The 25,459-nt window shown below is 40.3% G+C and overlaps 1 protein-coding gene across 2 annotated transcripts; it reads left to right on the forward strand.

Annotated features, from left to right (window-relative positions):
• The first annotated feature begins 5,031 nt into the window (after nt 1-5,031).
• On the forward strand, nt 5,032-20,849 carry myg1 (myg1 exonuclease). 2 transcript variants are annotated; one of them, XM_077530337.1, is made up of 7 exons: nt 5,032-5,395; nt 6,795-6,907; nt 10,265-10,424; nt 12,188-12,337; nt 13,812-13,934; nt 14,046-14,227; nt 20,429-20,849. In XM_077530337.1, the coding sequence occupies exons 1-7, from the start codon at nt 5,108-5,110 to the stop codon at nt 20,616-20,618; spliced, it is 1,206 nt and encodes a 401-aa protein (XP_077386463.1). In that variant the 5' UTR covers nt 5,032-5,107; the 3' UTR covers nt 20,619-20,849. The 2 variants fall into 2 exon arrangements, with proteins under 2 accessions (XP_077386463.1, XP_077386464.1); XM_077530338.1 differs by lacking the exon at nt 20,429-20,849 and adding an exon at nt 15,467-16,214.
• Nucleotides 20,850-25,459: the final 4,610 nt, after the last annotated feature.

The following is a 25,459-nucleotide window of genomic DNA, read 5'->3' on the forward strand; positions in this document are numbered from 1 at the left end:
AAATGCATTCTATTCTTCATGTTATTTCCAATAAAGTTATTATATTTATTTTGCAATTATTTCATTAAAAGAGAATTCAACCCAAAATATTTCTTTACAATAATATGTTCTATTCAGCCTCACTTGTCTAAACGTGGTATTGTGATTAATATCGTGTTTATGGAGAATATTGAAGCAGCAACATCCACCCGCTTTTATCTAGGAGGCGGCCATTTTGCCACTTACTGTTGACTGAAAATGACATCACAGATACAAGTAACGACCAATCACGGCATGATTTTTTTGCCAACTAAAATTGGTTGGTCAAAATGTATGTATCCATTTTGTATTTAATTTTCATTCATTCATCAGATTAAATAACTGGTTAATTTATTCAGTGTATGATCAACGCAATTCTGCACATTTGTTTAATTTTGTATAATATAGTAAAATATATCTATACTGTACATTTAAATAGATTCAAATTCATTTGGCTGTAATTAAGGAACAAAAAAGTAAAATCAAATATGTAAAATTTTACATCAGCATTTTACCTTTATTCTTTTAATTTTATCAAATAAAATAAATACATGTATGTACATGTACTTTAAAAAAAATACTACACTTTTTAAATAATGATAACCCAATTATATACAATGTTATTTGAAGTCTTATTGATCATCAAAATAGACTACATATACATAGACATTTTTTTTTTTTAACTGGCCCATATGTCGGTTTGAAAAATCAAACGTGGCATTTGAGCACAAACGTTTGCCCACTCCTGATATAAGTGCTCAGTGGGCCGGGCTGGATTAAAGAATAGCGAAGGCAGTATAGTGGCCCAGGGGCCCTGCTTTGCCCACCTCTGCTCTTTAAGGTTTCCCTCAATGAGGATGTGCGACACTTTCACCATGTTTGACCTTGACAACAACACTGCAGCACACAACCCATTGTGATTTTTCCTACTGTATACAAGTAGGTCTCTTAGTATATGATTCACTGGTGTAATTTAAAAATATGCTAATGCAACATTTAGATCAAGTGCCGCTTTGATCTGACGGGGGAGATTAGAGAAGCTTCCCTTTAGAACCCTCCGAGAGGCGAGAAGGTGCCGAGGAGAGGGTTAATCAGCATAGAGGGGGAGCTGGGAGAAGCCTTCCTGTCAGTCACGTGGTGTGTGCTGGGAAAAGGAGGGAGATGGAGATGGAGAGGGGCGGGGCGGGGCTCGGGAGCATGTTGCCGTAGAAACAGAATCCTCAGTCGGCCGGTGTGAAGTCAGCGACGCAATATGAGGTGGTGACTGCAGTTGGATGGAGGTGGGCGATGGGGTCTGTGCGTGACGCAGAGGACGACGCACTCGGAATTCTAATGGGGGACACACACAAATACACAAATAATGGCAGCATCATATAGAGTGCATGTGGGGAAATCTTTTATGGGTTAAGTCAGTGTTATGGGATTCTGCAGCACGGTGACCGAGTGGTTAGCACATCTGCCTCACAGTTCTGAATGATTGACATTTAATGTTGACTCAAATTCCTTTGGAGTATTCATCTTCCAAAACATGCACGCTAGATTTGTTGAAGACTCTAAATTGTCAATAGGTGCGAATGTGAGCATGATCGGTCGTTTGTCCATATGAGCAGTGTGATTGGCTGGTGACCAGTGCGGTGAATCCCAATTCTCTTGCCCACTTCATGACTTGCTATAAAACATAAAACTTTAGAAGGTCAGATATCAACAACTTCTAATTTGGTTGATGTTTAGATCCACAACTACCGTCTTAAAAACCCATTCAGCATGTCCTTCAAAGACAAACTTGTCCGAGAGATTTTAACCGATTGCTACCAAATTTGGACACAGATGGAAGGCAATAAACTGAATCAGAGCGTTCGTCTTTGCGTATGGGCGTTATAGTTTGATGACTTGTCATAAAACACCAAATTCTAATAAACTGCTTCCATTGCATACGATGCCTTAGCCAAACCCTATAATAAAGCATGTAATGAATTCATTAGTGAGTGCACATTTTCAGGAGAAGCAATCTCTTAAAAGGGATGGGCACGTAAACTACAGCAAAGTAATCGGTGACAGTATAATTGCACAGTCCTGCCTATTCCAATTAAAGATGTACATAATATGCATAAATCACGATCAACATTAACATTGGATTAACGACACTTCCCAAATACCCTGGAGTGGAGCAGATCACTAGCTGCGAAAAGGGGGCGGGGGAGCCTTAACAATTATCCGGACCATTATTGCTACTATTAGGATCTTGTTTTGAGTGTAAAGGGACATTTGTAACAACATAGACATGTTGTGGCCACAAACACAAACAAGCAGACGCATGCTCAAGTTAGCAAACACGCAGCGTCAGAAAACAAACGGTGGCACAGAAATTCGACTTATATGAATGTGACTGCAGTGCAGATTGTCTTTACTGCTTACCAGACCACAACCTTAGATTAAATTGCAATGTTATTACTTTGGCCAGAATAAATATTTAACTTTATGAACTATGCATACAATTTATAATATCAACTAGTATTGTATGTAGAGCTGTCAAACGATAGCTTTTTAAATCAGATTAATTAATCGCGATTAATTATTTAATGAAAAAGGCTTTTTTTTATTATTTTTTTTTTTTACTTGCCCGTCTCTCTCTCTCTCTCTCTCTCTCTCTCTTGCCATTATGTACACACACGGATGGATAGGTAGATTGGTACAGTAGATAGCTTGATGATACTGTGGCTTGATAGCATAGCGGAATGCGACAAAAAATCTTTGCAGCAAAGCTCATAATTGATGTTTTGACTGAGCGTCCGAGGGCTGCTCTCTTCCTTTTAAGGCAAGCAGGGACCACCTCATTTCCTGTCATCGCTGCGTGTAAAACTGGAAGCGGCGAGCAGGGAGAGGAGGGGGAATAATTCTCAGACAGCATGTGATGTTTCCGCACCTCAAGGTTTTTGGGTTGTGAGAGAGGATGGGGACCAATGGAGAGTGCGCGTGGAAGGAGGCGGGCCGATAAACATTATTTCCCGGGCTTGTTTATTTACGTTTATCTGTTTGCATGACTCACGTCATTTTATGTGCAGAAATACTGAAGTAAACCAACTGTTCTAATTATCTCTCTGTCTATGCCAAAGTAAAACAGACGTTAGTACAGGTCCAAGCAAAAATCAGTGTACATAACCAGCTAAAGACATGATAATCCTTTCAATTAGCATAATGTTTTCATCATAAATCAGAGACAGATGTATTGTCTCCCCTACATTTGTATTCTTGTTGCCTGTCAACATTCAAAGATATGCTAATGAGCCACTTGACTTCATGAGGCATTAGCGACATGAAGGGTCATTTATTCGGCTGGAGAAGATTTAGTTGTGACAAATAAAAAAAAAGTGTCAGCACAAGGCGATGTGTTGTTTTGTTGCATCCAAGGCGATTAAGCAGTGTAATCCCATCAGGAGGAGGAGAAATGTTTATTTGGAGAGTGTGGGGTGCTGTCCATGGTGCTGATTCAAGGCCAAAGCCTGATGGCAAATACTGCTCACTAAACCTTTAAGGCTGCATTTCCACTACATGCCTTAAATAGGGAATTTACAAATAAATTAAACAAACACTTTTTGCCATATTTGTTAAAACTGTCAGTATATGAGTAAAATGATGTGTGAAAAAAAAAAATCAGCCCTTTGTGGGCCCCATCTTATGCCGCATTATTATTATTATTATTATTATTATTATTATTATTATTATTAGCAAGAAACTGTTATGCCTGAGAAAAACAAGCAGTCATGGACAGAAAAAGTGTAAATCATTTGCTGTGCACTCATGGTCACACTCAAAATATGTACACAATGTTTTTTTTTGTTTTTTTTCAAAAGTAAAAGCAAAATGCAAATGTCTTATTTGGGTTAAAAACAAAAGACAATCAGTCTGATTTCATGAAGAAATACATCTCAGAATTTTAGTGGCAAGAGGCTGAAGTCAGTGTATTTTGATCATTTTACTTAATGGCTCTGAATGATTAATTTTACAAAGTTAATAATCGATGAGTTAGTTGTTGATTAATCGATTGTGATACTTCTGAACACAAGCACTAGCAGTTGAAATTACATACACACTTTCATATGTAGGTTATTCTCTGCTGAAAACAACTAATATTGATGCAGCATAGTTGCAGCAGTGTTGTGCTTAATCATGAAATGTGAGTACATTTCCTTTTTGAATATAAAATTCAAAGAGTGAATGCTTTTAAAGCCATGTTAAGAAAAATGCTTCCATGCCCCATTCTTGAGGTCTTTCAAAGCATTTTAAAAACAAAATTTCTAAAATTTTATTCTTGTACTTTACATTCTTAGAATAATTTTAGCAATATACCTTATATTTCGGTACTTTGCTTTCAAAATCTTTACTGCTTTTGTTTTTGTTTGTTATACTTTTACTTGTATGTTCAAGCACATTGAGTTACCTGAAATGCGCTATATAAAACTGCCTGGCCTTTGAAATGTTTACATATTTTACACAAAAGAACATTTAAATGAAATTTAACTTTTTTTTATATAATGGTTAATGGGTCAAGATAAGGGGTTAATTACCACTATGTTAATCAATAAACAGCTCACATAACAGTGGGATCATAGGCCTGACAGTTTTGAACTACAGCGCACTCTGCCGGTTGTAACCAGTACGAGTTTCCATGCACCCTCTTTCAAGGAGGCGCTTTTTTTTTTTTTTTACACATTTAAACATTTAAAACGATTCCAAGGCGCTTTAATAACATTTCGCCATATTAATCCAGGCATTAAAAATAATGGTACTTGACATGGGTCATTCCAGAATTGGGGGTTAATTTAGAATTTACGGAAAACTAATTACAGTATATTATATATATTTTTTTGTCATGTTTAAAAAATATACATTTTATTTTTGATTGATGCATAAAAAATATATTTGATACACATCTGCCTTTTTCCCCCCCTGTAAAATGTCCCCAATCTCGTGAGTTTGACATTACGTGTGGAACTATTGAAAGGGGTACTCTGTTTCCGCCGGTCCATAAAACTGACACACGACAGTTGTTCGCCTCCTTAAATGTGTTCCCCGCCGGCTTGTTGCATTGATGAAGCGCGCGTGTGTGCTAGGGACAAATTTAGTTCGAACAAAATATCTCGCGGACATAATCAATACACAAACCTGTGCCTCACTGCAAAATTTGAGTCTTGAGCAGTTCCGTGCTCACCGTGTCACATTTGTCGGCAACATTGCGGGAGGACGACACATGTCCAGTGAAGCTAAGAGGTTGTGCGTTGACAGAATGGCCGCCAAAAAGATCGGAACCCATAACGGAACCTTTCATTGCGACGAGGTTCTGGCTTGCTTCTTCCTCCGGCAGCTACCCGAATACAAGGTGGGCAAATTGTGTGTTATAGAGTTCTATGTCTTCTAAAGTAGCTGTGTGGGCGCCTTCACTGTTTGGCCTTGTGTTACTGCAACATGCCATATTGGGGCGCTGTAGCTCAGATATTGTGATATCCCTACATGATAGTCATGGCACAACAGTAAATCTAAAATTTTAGGTCGATTTGGGAGAACAAAACGTACATAAAAAAAAAAAATCAGTAATATTCAATTCATGATAGGGTTCTCGTTAAAATATGAAAGTCAAAACATTTGGTCGTACATTTGCACAACCATTGGTGATGATCATACTCTTTTTCTTTTTACAGTATCATCCCAAATCATACTTGGCTTTCAAAGTACTGGTAACATTAAAAAAAATGTAAACATAATAAACTAGAATGATTCAATTGATGTCTATTGCAAATAAGTTAAAAAGTTGTCCTGAATGTGATAAGCTGTAAATGATTCAGAGATTTAAAACATGGCGTTGATCATTACAAATTGAAACTTTACGTTTTGTCGCGGTTTATCAATAACAGTGTCGATGCATAGCTACAAATAAGTGATTTTCATTATCATTTGTAAATATCAATAAGTGACTTTAATGACTTGCGTTAATACCGTTTGTTTAGTATTTGTGTGCATATTTGTTTTTCCCATGTGTGACGTCACACCAGTTTGTACTACTGTTATTTAGGCTAGTATGACAGCTAATAAGATTGATGAGCCTCATGTGAAGGTGGATTGCTTTTGCTGAATAATTTAGTTGCCCCCTCCTGATGAAGTAGTGTCCTTTATGTAAGATGTGTTCATTATATGATATTTATGATTGTTTGCAATCTAGCATGTCGTTGATGGTTTTCATCTCAAGTTCAAGTGCTTTGCTGCCATCTTGTGGCATCCATATGCAATTACGAATCCATAGTCAGAGGGCTTCAAAGCTTCTTGAATCCGACCCAAATCCCTATGCCACATGAATTAGTGGAGGTTTACTGAGAGAGAGAGAACCTGATGAGGGAAATTTTAATCTCAATCAAAATGAAGATTCATAATCTTTTGTAAAGGCAGAGTTTTGGGTACAGCAGCTCACTCGTCTGAGAGCTCATTAGATTTAGCAAAAGTGCCTAATAATGAACTCTCTGGTGAGTGTTCAAGATTACCTAATGATTGATTGGCTAATTTAAAAGGTCAAACCTTGTCCCTCCTTTGAGTCCAATTAGGCCATCGCGTTCAACAGTAAGTGCTAAGCGGGATTCGTTTAATTTCCCATTCAGTTACCATCCTGTCGGTTTAGGGCACCAAAATAACACATTTGGATGAATCCAATTGTCATTTTCCGAAGACTTCCTGTCCCACTTGACCGCCGCTCGCTGGATAATTGCACGTCCGTTCCGCTCCTTGCGCAGGATGCGGAGATCGTGCGGACCAGGGACCCAGCGCTGCTGGCTGGCTGTGACATTGTGGTCGACGTGGGAGGAGAATTTGATCCACAGAGGCACCGCTACGATCATCATCAGAGGTACGCGGCTGTGATTTACGGCTATCTGGAGCATGACACAGCAGCGCCGCCTGAAGGTTATTGGTCCAGTGGGAGAAGCTATAACTTGATATACAACTTGTAAATTGTTTATGATTCCATGTATTGGGGATTAGCTGAGGCGGTTGTGATGGCTGGACTGTCAAAGTGGAAAGTGGTGTTCAAATGAGGCCAGTGGGGTTATTCTTGGATGTTGGCAGACTTTCAAAACTACATTTCCCATTGAGATTCATTATATTGGAGTAATACGTTCCAGAGTCCAACCCTTCATAAAAAAAAATATTTACTGCACACTTAACATTTTAAGAGTAAGACAAATAGAAGCAGAGGTCAGCTAGCCTCATGCTAATATAATTAAAACACACATAAAACAATTTCAATTTCACGTTAAGGGGCCTATTATGGAGAACTAACTCATTTTGAACTTTGCTTGAATAATCCATGCGTATTCTCCTATAAGGCCAATGGAGAGTACAGATGTCGTTACCATGACGACTAGGAGTGGATGTCTGCATGTTTCTCCTTGTGGGAGCAGAGCCCAGTTCTGAAAGTGACTTTGGATCCTCACCATTACTAGCTGATCATGTCATGGGCGGAGAAATCAGTATGGGGGTGGTTATTATGTAAATTCTCCCCACTGTAACACTTCAAAACTGTTTGCTCACAGACATTTTCAAAAATACGGCCCATAACTAAAGATTTGTGGTTGAATTTCACAATTGGTGGTTGAGCAGGCACTCCAGAGCTCCAACTATTTGTACAGCCACTTAAAAAGTCAATTTTCCATAAATGTCCCCTTTAAGGCATGTTTTTCCTGGCTCATCATGACCGAGCAGAACTGCTGCATTCACATCACGCAGTCACAGACTTTTATTACGTCCTCGTCAGGCCTCTCAGTGTATTGAACGCCCTCATTGTGCCTCCAGTCATCTTGGGAAAAATATTTCACGCAATGAGGAGCGCAAGTTCTTTAATTGCAGATGGCATTCACTCACTCATAGCGACTGGTCAAGTTGGTGCCCTGACGTTGACAGTCATTAATCCCCACCATCCCCTCCTCTCTTCGCCACCACCAACCATATGATAAAGACATAGCAGGTCCCCTTTCCCAGCAGGCGGCTGTTGATAATTAGTGCTCTTCTATTGATTGCCCTCCCCGCTGGGCGTTCACGAGGCACACCGGCTGCCACCACACCGCCAGGGGCCCGCAGGGGAACGTGGGTGTCATTCATATTCCGCAGATGCGCGGGGCGACATGTGAGTAATGGGTCTAAGCGGACTGCGCTGTGCGGGGAGCTGGCGATAGAAGGATTATTCAGTAACAGTTTAACAGATGGAGATGACAGCAACACTATTGCGGCCCCTTTTTAAAAACACACACACAAATATTAGAAAAATAGTAAACATGGGATGACATACACAAATATTAGAACAATTAGTAAACATTGGATGACAAATACTGCGATTGGCTGGCAACCAGTCCAGGGTGTCCCCCGCCTACTGCCCAAAGCCAGCTGAGATAGGCTCCAGCACCCACCGGGACCCTTGTGAGGAATAAGCGGTCAAGAAAATGGATGGATGGATGACAAATATACAAATAGAAAACAAGCACTCTAGATGATTAGGGAACAATGTCAAACTATTAGACGACAAATTAAAGACAAAAATAGAAAATTGTATTTGAAAATTATGCAAATATTGGGGGGGAATCAAACTCTAGAAAACAATAAAAAAAATAAATACACAAAACTATAAAAAAAAATTAGAAGATAAAGTAGACTAATAGTGAAATAAAAGACATTATCTGAAAATCACAAAAATATATTAAGACACAAATTATTAAGAAAATATACACAAATATCACAAGAAAAATATAAGAATGAGAAAATAAAAAAGTGTTTGGAGGGCAGTTATGAACATAAATATTAGAAAAATCGAAATAGTTGACAAAACAAAAACTGTTGTACGGAAAATTTAAAAAATACTAGCTTGAAAGAAATACATAAACGGTTAAATTATAAGAAATTATAAGAAAAATACAAAACTATTATGGATAAGTATTACAAGAAATACAAAACTGTAAAAGGACAATATCAGAAAAGTATACACAATGATTGACAAAAATACTTGTTTTTTATTTTTGTTTTGTTTTACATTTTGTAAATGCTAATAAAGACAAAACCAGGATGACACGTTAAGGCCAATAATCCTGATGAATGCAGTGAAAATTATAACACCGAAAAAATAACACTTCTGTCTGCAATCTACTGACGTTAGTGGAAACTGGCACAAATTCACTGAACAAATTGATGTTCAAAATGTCATTTACTTATAGAAAAAAAATATATACCGGTGTATATATAGTATTTGTACTGAATGTGACAGGCAAGTCTCCAGCCATTATATCAAATATTTGAATAAAGGAGAAACTAAGTAACGAGATCAGACTTTCTCATTACAATCTTTATTAGCAGGATGGCTGGCAAACTTGGCCACACAAACATCCTTCTTTTTCTCCACTTTTCCCCTCACTTGTTAATGAGCCCGGGGATGCTCCAGCTTGGCCAATTAGGATCTTTAATGGTCCTAATTACCACCCGCCTCCCTCACATGTCACTCATTCACTTGACAGTCACTTATCTACTGTGCTGCAGCTCACGCGTGCTTTCCAATTAAGCCCGAATCAAATGACCAGCAGTGCCTCGATGCCGCCGGATAAGAACCCCCCCCCCCCCACCCCCCCCCATCTGTTCACGTGGCCGTTTATTTATGTGCACTCATGATTGCAAACACGGCATGCAACCTGCTCGCTATCTGCTCAATGCAAACTGGAGATGAAGCCGAATAGACTATTTAAGGCATCCCAAGTCCTCAATATAGATATCTGATCCACATCCAGTAATACAGGGGTGGCAAACTGCGGTCCTCGAGGGCTGGAGTCCTGCAGGTTTTATAGATTGCCCTACTCGAAGTGCAGCTGATTCCAATTAACAGGTTCGTTATCAGGATTCTGCAGAGCTTGCTGATGAGCTGATCATGAATCAGCTGTGTTGAAGAAGGGAAATATCCAAAACCAGCAGGAATGCGGCCCTCAAGGACCGGATCTCGCCACACCTGCAGTAATGCATCAGGCATTAGGATTTACAGATGAATTGATGCTGAGTTTGCAGTCCAAAATATTTGTTATTGCAGTCGCACACACTAATATGAGGAACCGCAGCTCTTCGGCTATACATGACCCGTGAGAGCATTTGATCATCTGCCGTGTAATTCTAAAAACGAATTAATGCTACGAGCAGCAATGAAGCCCACCTCCATATTAACTGTCTTTACGTTCAGGACCTTTGCAGAGACCTTCCACAGCCTGCGTCCTGACAAGCCTTGGGTGACCAAGCTCAGCTCTGCCGGCCTGGTCTATCTCCACTTTGGCCGTCAGCTGCTGGCCCAGCTGATGCAGCTCAAGGAGGACGACAAGCAGCTGGAGATCCTCTATGACAAAGTGAGTCCGACCATATTTGACGCTGCCAACGGATTAGCGTGCATTGAGTTCTGTCTGCTATGTTCTATTGGGCCAAGTGTCTACTGTAGGGAGCTGATAGAGGAAAATGGTCATTGTTTCTAATACTATATACTACAATTGGAATGAAAATGAAATGAAACTACATCAATTCAAAAAGTTTGACGCTTGAAGGGATATTAAGATGCCAAATGATCTCTACACATACAATATGTCATCATCGTATATTGCTTGTAGATTTTTTTTTTCCCGAATTTTTATCCTTCTGTTGCAGCTAGGAGGGTAAACAAAATATTAGAAACATGAAAAGTACGGTAGTAGTAAGTAAAGATAAGAACACAATGACCATTGATTGAAATAGTGTTAATTTCGTCAACAAAAATGAAAACAATAATTTCACCGAACAAAAACTAGATGAGACTAAAACCTTCATTAATAAACAATAATTGGGACTAAATCGGTCTGCAATTTTGTCGACTAATGAAGACGAGATGAAACTGTACTTCGCTTAATAAAAACTGGACTAAAATCTCCCAAAATTTTCATTCATGAACACAAATGATCAGATTTTGTAAAATCTTGTCTCTGCTAATCGCTAACTATGACACTGTCATGTGACACAGTGACACGCCCCCTTTCAAATCTGCAGCTAGCAAGTGCAGCATGCACAAATACATGGGACAGACAGTAAGCGGATTCACGGTGAAATGTTAAAAAAGAAAAAAGAAAAAAAAAGAAAATTATAGTTATAATGTAACAATCCAACGGCTAACTAATGCTGGTTAACTTACTAGCTGATAGCATGGAGTCATAGTAGCCACTTGTTGATATACTGTATTTGTGTGTCAAGTTGTTTTTCATCAAAAAGATAAGAACATTTTATGTGAAATAGTTTAAGAGATGGATAAAAACGGGTGGATTTTGCTGCACAACTCATATTCCACAAACGGAATATGAATCAGAATGCTGCATTTAGACTTGTGGGTCTGCATAGAAGATATTATTGTAAGGATTTTTTATTTATTTATTTTTTAGCTTTGACTTCTCCTTTCAGCAGAGTATGCAAGAAATAAAAAATGTGTTTATGGCGTTCTGCCTCTATAATAAAGTTGGCAGCAGAGAAGGAGCAGAAATAAAAGGAGCTAGTCGGAAATGTGACAATTCCGCTGTGCCAGGCTCCCAGCCGAGTAGACGGCAATTCTATTTATTGTATTTTGGAGCCATCAGCAGGAGGCCCGTACACGCGCATTTTTGCATGGCACATTAGGCTCACCAAATCTTTGCTCGTCATCAATGTAATCACTATTAACTTGCATCATCTCCATCCTGTGCGAATCCGCAAACATAATGTTTCGTGTTTGATCATCAGCCACGTTGGAATCGCACCTCCCTCTTCTAACATCAACTGATCAGCGTGTTACCTTGGATGTCCCGAGAGGAAAGGACATTTAGTCCGAAATACATCTCTGTCGTTGGTGCTCTTCTATTGCTTCCTGTCTAACATTTTCCAGTAACTGTAAAATAGCAGCTGTCCTCTCTGGTTTAACGAGCTCGCGGTGCACTTTAGCCTTCACTTGCTAGCAATACATTTGGTCCTAATGGTCCACAATGTCCTGTTTCCACTTCCTACCATCTTGAGGAAAAAATAGTCTTAACGTCCATACATTAATATAAAACTGCTTATTTCCATCTCATTACGCATTCATCAAGATCTCCTTTTGCATCCTCTGTTCACTTCCTGGCAGCTCTATGAGAACTTTGTGGAGGAAGTGGACGCCGTCGACAATGGCATTTCCCAGTGTGAGGGCGAGGCGCGCTACGCCATTTCCACCATGCTCAGCGCACGTGTCGGCCATCTGAATCCGTGCTGGAACAGCAAGAGTCAGGACACCGAGGTGAGCGACGTGTGTGCGCCCTTTGTAGTGGAAATCACCATGTCTCATGACAGAAACGCCAAGTAAAGCTCAACATGAAAGCTCAAACGCTGCGATTGTTGGTGAAGCACAAGGTGTTCCATATGATCTCATTATTCCAGCTGGCAGCCCCTAACCTTTAACCTACCTATGTATAATTATCTGTATCAACACATTTTTCCATCGTCCTGGCTGTATCAGCATAACAGCGTTGGCCCATTTATTTTGTGGTATTTCCCTTGTCAAGTGAGTCCATCCAATTGCCCCGTTCTTTGGACATCTCACGCAGTGATGCAGTGAGCACAAAGGCACTCAGATTTAATTGAAAAATTGCTTGCCAAAAATCCTTGACAGAAGAGGTTTTTTTTTTTTTTTTTTTTTTTTTTCCCCCTCTTTTCACACAAAGATTGTCATCTCTTTCATCCATATCTGTGACACTCAATCATCACAGTTTCCTGTTGTGCAAGTCTAAACTTGAATTGTTTTTCACAAGATATGTTGACCAATTTCAATGAATATAGTAGGTCAGTATTGCCCAAGGATATTCATTTTTGGAAATGCCATCTCTGTTTGATTGGCATAACGTGGCAAAGCTACACAAAAACACAGTAATAGCAAAAAATTAAGATGCTCCCACTGAAACATTGTTTTTTGCACGTTTAACTTAACTTAATATATGAATTTATCTAAATTTTGACTACTATAGTGTCTTTCAGTCTTTAATTTTTGCACATTAGTCCACCAGATGGAGCAACTTTTTCCCATTCAAGGCATGCAGAAAAATCCAGGACGTCTTGCTATGAAATGACAATTTGTTATTAATGTTGAATATTGGCGTGTATGTAAAAGGAAAGTGTGTCTGTGTGTTTCATCTCCAACTTTTTAAAGTCTTTTCTCTGTAGCCTACACTATGCATCATTAATTCAACAATGAAGGGTTAACCCCCCCCTAGATATAATGAATCTTTTGATTTGATCTATATTTTTGGCAGCAGTACTTTTAAATAATTAACTGGGGGGATGAATATAAAATCTTTACAGCATTTTCTGGAGAGGTGACAATTTATGTCATTAGTGATAAATGAGCAGGAATATTTAAATGACTTTTTATGGTTTAAGGTCATTTTGTGAGCCTTCAAATCTCTCAAGTTTTTTTTGTTTAAAAAAAGACTGAATACGCATGTAGCATTATATTATATTTATAGACACTGTTTAAAAAAGGCTTTATGTACTGCCAAAAGCCTAATAAAATGCGTTTGCACTTCGTGACTCGAGTGTGAGGCAGTTAGACTTTCTGTTGTTTACCTAATATGTTGTGGGATCTTGTTATTACTATTGTAGCTATCCACAACTCACTTCTTGGTTACTCTGCGGCTTTACCAATAAACAATTAGACAACAAAAAAAATATGACAAAAAAGGGCTGTTTTTGAACTACACCATCTACATCATCTGCAGGAGGGGTTCAAAAAGGCCTTGGCATTAGTTGGGGATGAGTTTCTGGACCGTTTGGATTTCTACAAGTCCTCCTGGTTGCCGGCCCGCCAGGTTGTGGAAGAAGCTGTTAACGAGCGGTACAAGGTACACGCAAAATGCTAGACGCAGCTGTAGTATCGCGTCTGCCGTATATGTTAAGTGCTGTGTTTGAAAAAAAAAATTGAGACAGATATGATTAGCCCCTCTTGTTTCCAGGTAGATCCCAGTGGGCAGGTGATGGAGTTGTCCCAGGGCGGCTGTCCCTGGAAGGAGCATCTGTTCGCCCTGGAGAAGGAGCTCCAGGTGGAGACGCCCATCAAGTATGTTCTGTACAGCGACCAGAATGGACAGTGGAGGGTCCAGTGTGTCCCTGCGGGCCTCAACACCTTCCAGAGCAGGTGATAACATTTTTTTTTTAAATTATCCCTGCATGACAAGGTCCAGCTGCGTGTTAGCAAAGCAGCCCAAGTGGATACAAAGTGGTGACAGGCTTGGGCTCCATAGTCTTCCACTTGTGTTGAGTTGACTCGCTGCTCATTGGAGCGTTTGACAACAACTCACGGACGCACACAAATCTTTGTTTGTAGAATGAGAAGGATCCTTTAGTTGAAGCAGAGGTCGTTGCTCTGGAGAGAGCCAGAATTAAAAGGATGTAAACACATCCTACGTCTCAACAGAGCCACCTGAGCCCGCACATCATGCGTAGCTTCCTTACTTCTGGGAAGCAGTACATAGCCACTTGCCTACTTGACGGATCCTTTCATTTATTATCGCCAATTATCTGCATGAACTCCACTCCTTTTGTCAAGGTGGCTTTTAATGAATGTGAGCTCCACAAGTGTAACCTGGCTAGCAACATACTCTTTTGAAACGGGCTCTTTAATTAGCCCGTCGCTATAGGCGACCTGCCTCCACCCAGGGGAATGTAATGGAACAAGGTCATGCGATTGTCCTCATGTTAAGTCGGCGTTGTGTACTTGTATAGATGGACAAGGTAAAAATGGTTAGTGGATTAGAAGCAAGTGAAGTGAAGCAAACCTTTCCCCAATATTGTGATTGATGTGTTGACGTGGGTGCAACTCTTTATTTTTACAGAATACAATGATTTAGGACGTCCATCATTGACTGATTGATATTTCCATTGATGGATGACCCAATGTAATGGATGCCAGCTTGCGCTGCGTGAGCGAGCGGTTGACTTGGTGGTCCGAGTTCACTGACACGGTGGCAGCGCGTTTTCGGAGCCCGAGTCGCTGTGGCTCAGATGGTCTGGGAGTCACCACTAGCTTCTGTTTCCGAAGCACAAGGCTGCAGTCCACCACCTTGTCAGTACAATTTTATCTGAACTATTTTTCCAGTCATGCTGATTAACGGCAGTGACGATGCGAGGAAGCCGTCAGTGTGTATGTGTTAGCTGATTAGCACCTATCAAGAATGGCTCCTGTTTCCCCCAGAGGGGAAATGTTTACCCGCCGAGGCTGTCCACAAAGCTGCCCGATTAACGTCATCAGCGGCCCCCACCGGAGCGCCTTAGTCGCTGTTATTGACTCACTGCGCTGATTCCCAGCCTGCCACGCACACGCTTTGTATTTTGTGTGAGCTGCGAAAAAACTCGCTTTTGTTTTCCTATTTCACAGCCTGACAGTCTTTTCTCTGTGAGCTGTGGTCACTTGTGCTGCCATTTGTGGCGGCACAAGTGGTCTTGCCGCTCGATTCCAGCTCGTCCCAATGATACAGTACCGCCGACTGGACGCGCATTTGGCACGCGTCGATTTCAACATAAGTGCCTGTCAGATGGCCGCACAGCGGAGCGCCTGGAAAGCCGGCTGTCTTCCTTCGCCTTTTTTTTTTCTCGCCGGTCTGAAAGCGCCTCTTTAAAAATGGCCATAACAGCTTTTGTCTTCAACCAGCTGTTCTCTGGAGTCAACCTTGAAACAGGTGTAAGGGTGCCATCTGTGTTTTAACAAGGTGTGGCAATGAATGGCGGTGCGGGGATCAGCAATTACTCTGCACAAACAAACGCATATCGTGCCTTCGGGACTTAGCTGCAGGAACAATTAAGTGTTATCTACTCTTAACTACTCGGCTTCATAATTATAATTAAGGAAAATAGAATGATCAGTCAAGAAAAATAAATCAGGAAACCGCAGACTCTGAGCCTAATCCATTGCCATTCACGAGCACAAGCCAACAGTGTGTTAAAAAAAAAAAAAAAAAAAATGCTGTCAAGTGACTCCAGCCTATTTGTTCTTCATGAGAGGAATGTGCCTGCTGTCACCATATCAAAGTAGCGAAATGACACTCGGCCCCTTTGACGATGCCTTCTTGTCAAATTGGCGTATCGGAGGCGTAACGGTAGACATGCCGTTTATTGGCCAATCAGCCCAAAGATGTTGCAGAGTTTTAGGGAAGGAAAAGAACTCGGTTTCACATTTGCTGTTTCACATATTAAGTCAAAATTTACTACTAGTGTGTTTGGGATTTTGGACTTCATCATCATCCCACAGTTTGCTCTCTTCCTGCACAGTTATGCTTTTATTTCATTCTGCATCAAGTTAGCTGCGCCTGTGTGAAATCTGTCATACCTGCTTCTTCTTCGGGACATAACTACAAACCCAATTTTGAATTTTCCATAATATGAAGCTCTAATTATTCAAATTGCACCTAATAAACTCCAAACACTAATTACAACAATAATTCTTTTGTACAGATAATAATGCAAGTAGTCAGGCATGCATGTGCAGGGTGTTAGCGATTGAATGAATGTATCGCTCCGTTACAAGACATCTGACAGGCACATTAATTCGGTGTATCTTCACTCGCGCCCGTCACGCTGTTGTCACTCCCCTCATTCATCACACGACAGCGAAAGAGCATTTTCTTGCGCGTGTATTATTGTAACATGTTTGGGAATAGCGAGAGTTTATTAAATTGTATCCAGTTCTCAATCTTTGTTCTCCCGCCTCGAGCTCAAATCGACCACCGTGCAATTGCTTTTTTGTGGTATTATTATTATTGTGATTGCTATTTTCTATGTACATTCTGCCTCCCAGTATACACAAACACACACCACTTTCAGAGTCTCAGTGGAGAATTTAATTTCAACCCATGACATGAAGATTTATCCTAGTAGCACTTTTCCCATTATGAAATATGAATGCAGTTCCTCGCGAATAGAAATAAGTGGAGAAGAAGAAGAATTAGTGCATGTGCAGATGGCGAATGCCTCGTTCAATCGAGGTATTCCAAATGCATTTATATTAGGGGTGTCAACGTTAGTGTGGTGTTTTTGAGTTAATTTAAAGTTCCTGTAACGGCACAATTTTAATTTTTTTTTTAAATGTGCAATTAATAACCACCACTTACTTGGAAAGTCTGTACTGGGGGAATTCCAGTCAGTCGCAATGCAGCAGACACGTCGACTTCAAAATTTAGTATTACATTTAATAATAAATGCATATATTTGTGGAGACTGGGATCAAGTTGTATTTTACAATTTAAAAAATGTGCAGTATTTCACAAGGTACTTCATGTTAAAGATTATATGGCTCTTAATATGGAAAAATGCCCCGAGTTGTCACCATCTTACAAATGCAATTATGCCATCTAGTGGCAGAAAAAAAGATCAACACAATTTCTCAAATCAATATCGCACTCGTTTTTTGTTTTTTTTTTTTTTTGTTTTTTTTTAACAGTACAGTGCATCCATTTAATTTCAACTCAATTTTATGAATTATTATGACGTATCAATGACTAAATGATGTGGCCATAGTTGAACATTTTTTCCACTATTATGTTATGAGGATATGAAAACTTGGGAACAAAAAAAAATTATATTTATATTTTTGTTTTATTTTATTTGAGCTGATTCAAATGCCATTTTTAGCATATGTCGCGGGCCACTGAAAAATGGACAGCGGGCCACAAATGGCCCCCGGGCCATAGTTTGGACTCCACTGCATTAGATGATGTGTCCTGCTGCTTCATGCTGTTTGCCACTAACCGAGTCATGCAGTCCATTCTCCTCCTCCTCTGTCTTATGAGGAGCGCCTCTCAAGGAGGCAGTCTCATGAGAGACGATTCATGCTAAATTGAGATGGTGGGCAAGGCATAATTGTCACCTGTGAATCACCCGACGGTCTGCTTTTATCTTCTTATTACTGATCCAGGAATAGAAAGAGGCGTGGATGATGTGACCGTAGCTGTTGCTATTTTCACCTCAGTCCACAGCCTACATCCACCCTATCAGCCCCCCCCACCCCCCCATGTCTCTTAGATACAGTAATGTCTCTGCCCTCCCTATCAGCTTTTTCCACAGTCGATCTTTTGCCATCTTCCCACTTATTTCTTTTCCCCAATTCCCCCCTCCCCCTTTCCCCCGTCTTCCTATCTCAACGCCGCACCTGTCACATGTAACCTCATCCGTGCTCCTTTCCACTCCACTGCGATTTCTCATTAGGTGGCGGCGCCTGTTCAAGTCAACTCTGAAGCTCTCCAAAGCTTTAATATAATAAAAGCGGGAGCGTCGATGATTGCGGAAGAACAGTGGCTGAGATGAATGTTTAAAAAAAAAAGGCTTTCTCTTTGGGCGGCCCGCATCCACCCAATAGACACGTGCCAAGCATGTTATATGGGTGTTGTTATCACCTGTGTCCCTGCCACAGCACCTGTGGTGGAGGGCGGGGGAGAGGTCTATTTTTATCGGAAATGTGCTTGAGCATAGGGAGCAGAACAGTGGAAGCAGTCCTTCCTCGGAAAGGTAAAGTAGAAAGGAAATATAACAAAATATCATCTTCCACTTTATTGCCCAAGGAATCTGCTCCACTTCCTACAGTAAGAATAATTGTTTTCCTGTTTTTGCTCCCAGATGTTGTTGAGGTTATTACTTCGTCGGGCCCATGAAGTTACAGGATGTTTTCATTCGCTCGTAAGGCTTGTTGGAATATTTGTTAGTGCTTTAACCCATTTAATCCCAATTTTTTTTTCCAGACATATAAAAATCAAAATCAGGTGTCATTGAATTTAAAATAAGTAATCAATAAAACAAAAATAAAATATGGACACAAAGCTGAAAATGTATGTTGGGACAAGTTGAGGAGGAAGCCATCTTGTCAAGGTGTAACCAGGAAGTAAACAGCTCTGGTCATGTGATCATTTATTCCAAATATGTGCAAAATGCATACATTTCATGGATATGTTTTGAAAGATTACCCAGTAACATTTTTAGAGCCCTGTCAATTAAATGATTCTTGTCCATCACACTTGTGACCAGCGGGTTCAAATGGGTTAATGTGGACTTTTCAGTTTGTTAGTTCTCGACATTTTAACGTTTTGAAGAGGAATGAGGGACCAATACTTTTAATTTAGGGCATCTTTTTGGCATCACACAAATTTGTTCATCACCCCCAAAATGTCTTTTCAAACTTCTCCATCCAGATCCAGCATAAACATGGCTGCGCATAACATTAAGTCAAGTATCATTTTTGAGCACTGAAGCACGAGCTCGCAGTGTCTGTCATGGTGACACTGTACAGCGAAGTTCCACGCGGCTAATTTGCTAATTGTGGACTTTCTATTTCGAGCGGTCATCAGGAGATTCCCGGCTTCCTGACCTGTCATAACCGCGGATGCCATCCCTCCCACTCTTTCCCTTATTAGCAAGCCTTGTTGACCTTTTCCGCACACGCCGCTATACAATGGAGCTATCGACCGCTCGATTCATTTAACAGGGATGATGGCTGTGCCTCGTTCACCTCCCCAGGCTTCCTTTATGGGGGTGAGCATGCATTGACATCAATTTGCGGCACGGGGGCTGCAACGTGATTGTGTGCCACTTGGAAACAATTCACACACCAGGTGGACAATAATTCATGTAAATTGTTAGGAATTGGTTTTGTCAAACGGTGTTACTATTCACTCACAATGTTTTGGAACTGACCAAGGCATCCGTCATACCGGACTGTATCTGGAATTCTGTTTTTGCAAAGATGGCAAAGCAAATCGCTGCAACGCTGCTTGATTTCTGCTTTATACACAAGCTGTCATATTTAGCACATTTATCTCATTATATGGTTCATTGTAAATTGAATATTACTAACCTAATATATTATTACTAAATAAACAACATATAAGTGGAACACCCCGCCTCCCCCAATAGACTGGTTATATATTAGGGCCGTTGGATCGAGCGCTTGACAATTCCCAATGAGATTGATATCAACACAGAAATACAAGTGCAAATTGAGCACTGACAATTTTTTTTTAGAAAACATTTTTCATAAATGTTGCTCCTCCCATGCACTTCCTTATGGGAACACTCTGGTGATGGTGATGAGGTCAGCCCCTCTCTGAGTCAATCTTTCCCCTGATTGATGGCGGACTTGTATGACTGTGATTTTCCACATAATTGGAGAAGAATAAGGGCTGATTGCTTCTGGCGGCCTATTTGCAGCGTCTGATTGAGGCCGCGCCACGGTTCGCGCCCTTTAGCTACAGATGAGGAGGCGCGTAGACACAACACGTTTTGTGGAGTGCGGCAACAGGAAGGGCAGCAGCTGCTGGCCGCACGCCGACTGACCACCGCCGACTTTTGTCTTCAGACTGCCCCTGCTGGAGGAGTGGCGCGGTATCCGTGACGATGAGCTGTCCGCGCTCAGCGGCATCGAGGGCTGCGTTTTCGTCCACGCCTCCGGCTTTATCGGTGGGAACAAGACGCGGGAAGGTGCCCTGGAGATGGCCCGCAGGACCCTGCAGGCCGCTGCCAAGTCGTCTGCCAATGGCGACTGCTGACCAGTCAGAAAGTTGTTTTTTTGTTTTTTTTGTTTTTTTTTGTGTGTGCGTGTGTGATTAGGCTGTTACTTGCCGTCACTAATGTTCATCTTGTTAGTCTATGGATGGTTTGCAACACAATCACATATATCATTTTTGTAAAGTCACAGTGCTTGATTCCTATTTGATGGTGTAGCTGAACCTAACGAACTCTCTCAGCCATTCGCCTCCAATAAAATTCACTTCTTAATACTTTGTAGTCCGTTCTCTTTGTCAGATAATATCATCGCTGTCGGCCATCTGCCAAGGTGTGCCATCAAAGCCGCCTGGGACGAGCCACAAATTCCTCCTTCATGCAGACCGCCACACAGAGGGGAGGGCGGCTCCAATCATTGCTTGAACACTACAAAGAGACGCGCAAGCTATTTCTGCCAGGCGGCGCCATCAAAGCGTCGAACGCAGGTCTTGATTAATTCAGAGAAATTAAATTTTCAAAGGGCGTGAAGAAGTGATCTTCATGGCGCCCCAGTGAGCTACATGCTCAATTTCTGTCGGATATTCTCGCCAAATCCTTAAATTTAAGTCAATCTGTTACCCCGATCATACTGCGCTAGCTTAGGGGTTGTCCAAACTACCGACAATTAAATTGTTTTTGGAGTGTTAAAGTAAGGGTGAATAATTTGTCTTTTGTCAATGTGGACACCCATGTTGAGCCATTTCTTGTTCAATCAGTGGAAAAAAAGAATCCATGTATCATTTGTTGCTCTCATTCATTGTTATTCATTGGTGCGGACTGTTTCTTTGTCTGGTCACTTTGCATCTTGCCGTTTTTTTTTTTTTTTTTTTCTCCCTGGTGATATTACACGCATCCATTGTGCTGTCATATTGTAATTCACAACAATTACTGTGCCATTGTTGCATGCTGGGAGTAATGGATGATAATCACGGACGAGGAGGGAGCTGCAGAGTTATGGTCAGATTCGCTGTAGACTACTATTCAAGGAAGATTTTAATTAATAAAATATAGCGCATATTTTATTAAGCTTCACGCCATCAAACGTTCTCTCACATCTGTTTTATTTATAAATGGTGGCTGGCCAATGAGAAATATCTCTAACACTAAATTTAAATACACACAGAGGAGTTAATTTTCTCTTAAGGCACATTGGAACCATTCCCCAGAATGCAGATGGTCGAGTCCCGGTCGTCTCAATGTGTGAATGCTTTTGCGCATATGCTGTTCTGTAAAAAAAAATTAATAAATCGTATTCTGATCATTTTCAACACTCTTTCCACATTTCTCCACTCATTCAAGCCTTTGAAACGTTAAAATATGCACATTTCGACAACATTCCCCAAATTTCTACCTTTGCCCCGATTCCACATTTCTATGAATGCGGACAACTCATTCTTCCGAATTTCACCACTTATTCCACCAATTCAAAGTATTCCCACATCAAATTATTCAGCTCGTTCAGGACAATTTGAGAATTATTTTATTTATTTATCTATTTGTTTATTTATTTATTTATTTATTTATTTATTTTTTACACAATTCCCACATTACACTGGGGAACTTTTGTATTTATTTATTTATTTATTTATTTTTTAAAGTGTTCCGCATTTTCATGACAAAATTAACATATACCGTGAATCCAAATATTTTATCTATAGACAATACATCCTCCTTCCACATTTCTTGACTGATTTAGTCTTTTTCATTGTCACAACTGTATGTTTTTATTAAGTTTCATTTTATAGAGTGCTATTTTTCTTCTTTTAATTAAAGAAATGTTACATTTTTGGAGGTGGCTGGAACGGATTAGTGGCATTTCCATTCATTTCAATGTGGAAAGACGATTTCAACTCAAGGCACCATTGTATGTAGCACTAGTTTTGTCATCTTTGTAATGGCGGAATTTTGTAGCATAGGGCAATGTTGATTTTTTTTCCAGTGTACATCGGCACAACAAGACATTGCGCTGTTTGTCACGTACATTGGTACACAACGCCAACGAGGGTCAGGGGTCCCACGAGGCAGCGCAGTGGAAAAAATGGCTACCGAGCGACTGGCTGAGCAGAACACCTGCCCCCCCTGCTGACCCGTTGTTAGTGCATTTAGTCCCATGAGGAAAACAAGAAACGCTCCAGTGCGTTTTTCTTGTATCACTCCACACTGCATGTTGTGTTGTTGTCTTCCTGCGTTTGTGGCTGATGAATCTTTTCCGCTTTCAGCGTCTGTTTACAAATGAGCGCGAGCTTCATTTCATTTGCTGACAAACAGATGATGCCGCTCGCTTGGCCGAGTCCACTTTGTCAACAAAGTTCATCTTCCCGTTTCCAGACTGGCTCTTGGTATTTCTGCATCTCATATTTGCAGAGGAGTTCTTGTGTCTTTGCCTTCTCATCGTTCTGGAGAAAAACTGCAAAACGCAGCCGGTCCTCGTCTGTCTGACTTGTCTTGACAGCCAAGGAAAGTGCCGCTTGTCAGGAAAAATGTATTCACCAAAAAAATGAGCAGCTTTTTACGTGCAGCATTTTAGATTATGTTTGTCAAGCCTGCAAACGTCACTTTTGACTAAATTCGGAGCTCTGCAGAGGGATCCACCAAACCCTCGAGGGTGCTTAGAGCTTGGCACAGCATTACTAGCTTGCTAAACGAGAGCAGGCCGCTCGCATATAAACATGTTTACAGTGCGCACTGTGCAGTCTTTGTTTTTCATATCAACAGGAAGTCAAAATGTACGACAGCTCGTATTTATCACCTATTCTCAGGGCATCAAATCGATCCCGACTGGAATGTTCTGGTTCAGTCCAGTTGCGATCGATTCAGTGCCCTGAGAATGAAATGACCTGGATGATTGAGAACATTCACAGGCGGCCTGCACCCATTTATTTTTCTTTGCGGAATAATTTGACAATGATAACAAGACTGACACTTGAGTTGGAAAAATGTCAAAGAATGTAACAGATGACATAGAAACTCGCATTGAGGCGCATGCACGGCACTACGCTAAGGCAGCTGCATTGCTCGCTGGATTTGGTGGAATGTTGCCAAAAACGAAATGTTATCGGTTTTGCTATTGTCATTTTTGGAATGTACAATCTGTTAAAGCACTAGACTAAGTGCAATTTCTGGAGAAATTGTGTGGGAATGCTGAAAGCTGAATGCTAATATATGAATGCTAAGATTTGAATGCATGTCGAATGCTTATGAAGTAAATTGAGGGATAAATTATGAAATTATGACCTCCTGGTTACTGGACGGTGCACTTTACCAACTATGCCACCGAGTCGTACACCTGGTAATGATGATAAGTTATATGTATGGAAGTGGGCGTGGAAAGTGATACTTAAAAGAAGTTCACTATCTGTCCCATTGAAAATGAATGGGGAAAAGTTGATATTGAACGTTAAATTGTGCGAATACTGTAAGTAATGTGGAGTCAGGCGATATGTACCTCGGGAGGTGTGAATTTTTGAAACAAGTTGAAATTTGAACCATGTAAATCTGAAGTATTGTGTGGGAGTTGTTGCACGGCAAAAAAAGTGTGGACAATAGAAATCACAATATATGTGGGAATGCTTCAGCATTCAACTTCAACTTGCATATATCTCTTCCTTCACATGAAGCAGAAAGCTTTCCAATTCTTATTTTTTAACTTTAGCTCCTAACTGGGGTTAAATAACTGGCCAAGAAACATATTTAATATAGTTTCCCTTTGCTAGAGTCTCTGCTGTGTCCCATGAGCCTTTGCGTCCACACCATCATAAGTTAAGAAATAATAATTGGGAATTTAATTGGAGGCATAAGATGGGGTCAGAGACGGATGATTTTCCACCAAATACACCGTAATAATATTCTACTACCAGCTCATACAGTTTTAACATACTTACATGATAGAAGTGTTGTACTGTACGTACATTACAAAGTGTTCAATGTTTTACTACTTTTTTTTTTGCACAACTTGCTGTTTTCTAACAAGGAGGTGGAGGGTGATATTCTAACAGTTGTTTGATCCATGAATGGACAAATAAATTTCCTGATCCAATTGCAATTGGGATTTAAACAGTCTTCTTCATGTGCTGCTCACGTTTTTGACATCATGAGACCAAAGTGTCATAAGCAGTTTGCAAAAGAGATTCAGAGACTTGGTAAAAGTCACTGAGAGACACCAAAGTGGATGTCCTTAAAATTTTTGTGGGTCAAACACAATTTGGGAATTTTGCCGTTCAGCTTCTTGTTAGAGAACAGACGGCTGTCAAAAGTACCACGACTTTGAACAGCATACAAAAGTTTATAGCTCAAATGAAGTGAACCCGTAAAGCACATTTTGGATTCATCTTGAAATTCCCCCCTAGAGCGCAACATACCCGAAGTTTGGTTAAGTAGTGCAGATTACATTGAAAGAGATTTTTCCACCCGTGTCATTCTACGTATCGTTGTCGGACTATTTCACATACCGGTATACAGAATTAAATGGGTGCAGGATAAACTGGGGTCAGTAATTCATTTTTACATTCTGTTCATGATTAAAACACATATTGTGCACACAAATGTTCAGATTTATATTCTTTTTACAGTCGAAATGTGTTTTGTTTTGTTTAAAACAAATCCTAATAAGGAACTAAGACTTAATTATAATGCCTTGCGCTTTTTTGCAGTTGAAGCAGTGCTGCTCAGTTAGTGATACTAATTCAGTTTTATTTATTTAGTTTTTTGTAAATGAAATTGAAATGTTATATTACAGAAATGTATTAATTTAACTGTATTTTACCTTATTTAGCTACATACGACGGTCAAAATATTAGAAAAATTTTGCAGGGTGACCCAAAGTCATTTCATTTGTTCTCTTTTAGGA

Source organism: Festucalex cinctus, chromosome 8, assembly GCF_051991245.1.
Source record: "Festucalex cinctus isolate MCC-2025b chromosome 8, RoL_Fcin_1.0, whole genome shotgun sequence".
NCBI classification, from domain to species: domain Eukaryota; kingdom Metazoa; phylum Chordata; class Actinopteri; order Syngnathiformes; family Syngnathidae; genus Festucalex; species Festucalex cinctus.

Coding starts and splice junctions, on each gene's coding strand:
- myg1 (XM_077530337.1), top strand. CDS start 5,108: ATGAAGCGCGCGTGTGTGCTAGGGACAAATTTAGTTCGAACAAAATAT. Junction 10,425..12,187: donor TGGAGATCCTCTATGACAAA/GTGAGTCCGACC, acceptor ACTTCCTGGCAG/CTCTATGAGAACTTTGTGGA. Junction 12,338..13,811: donor GCAAGAGTCAGGACACCGAG/GTGAGCGACGTG, acceptor CATCATCTGCAG/GAGGGGTTCAAAAAGGCCTT.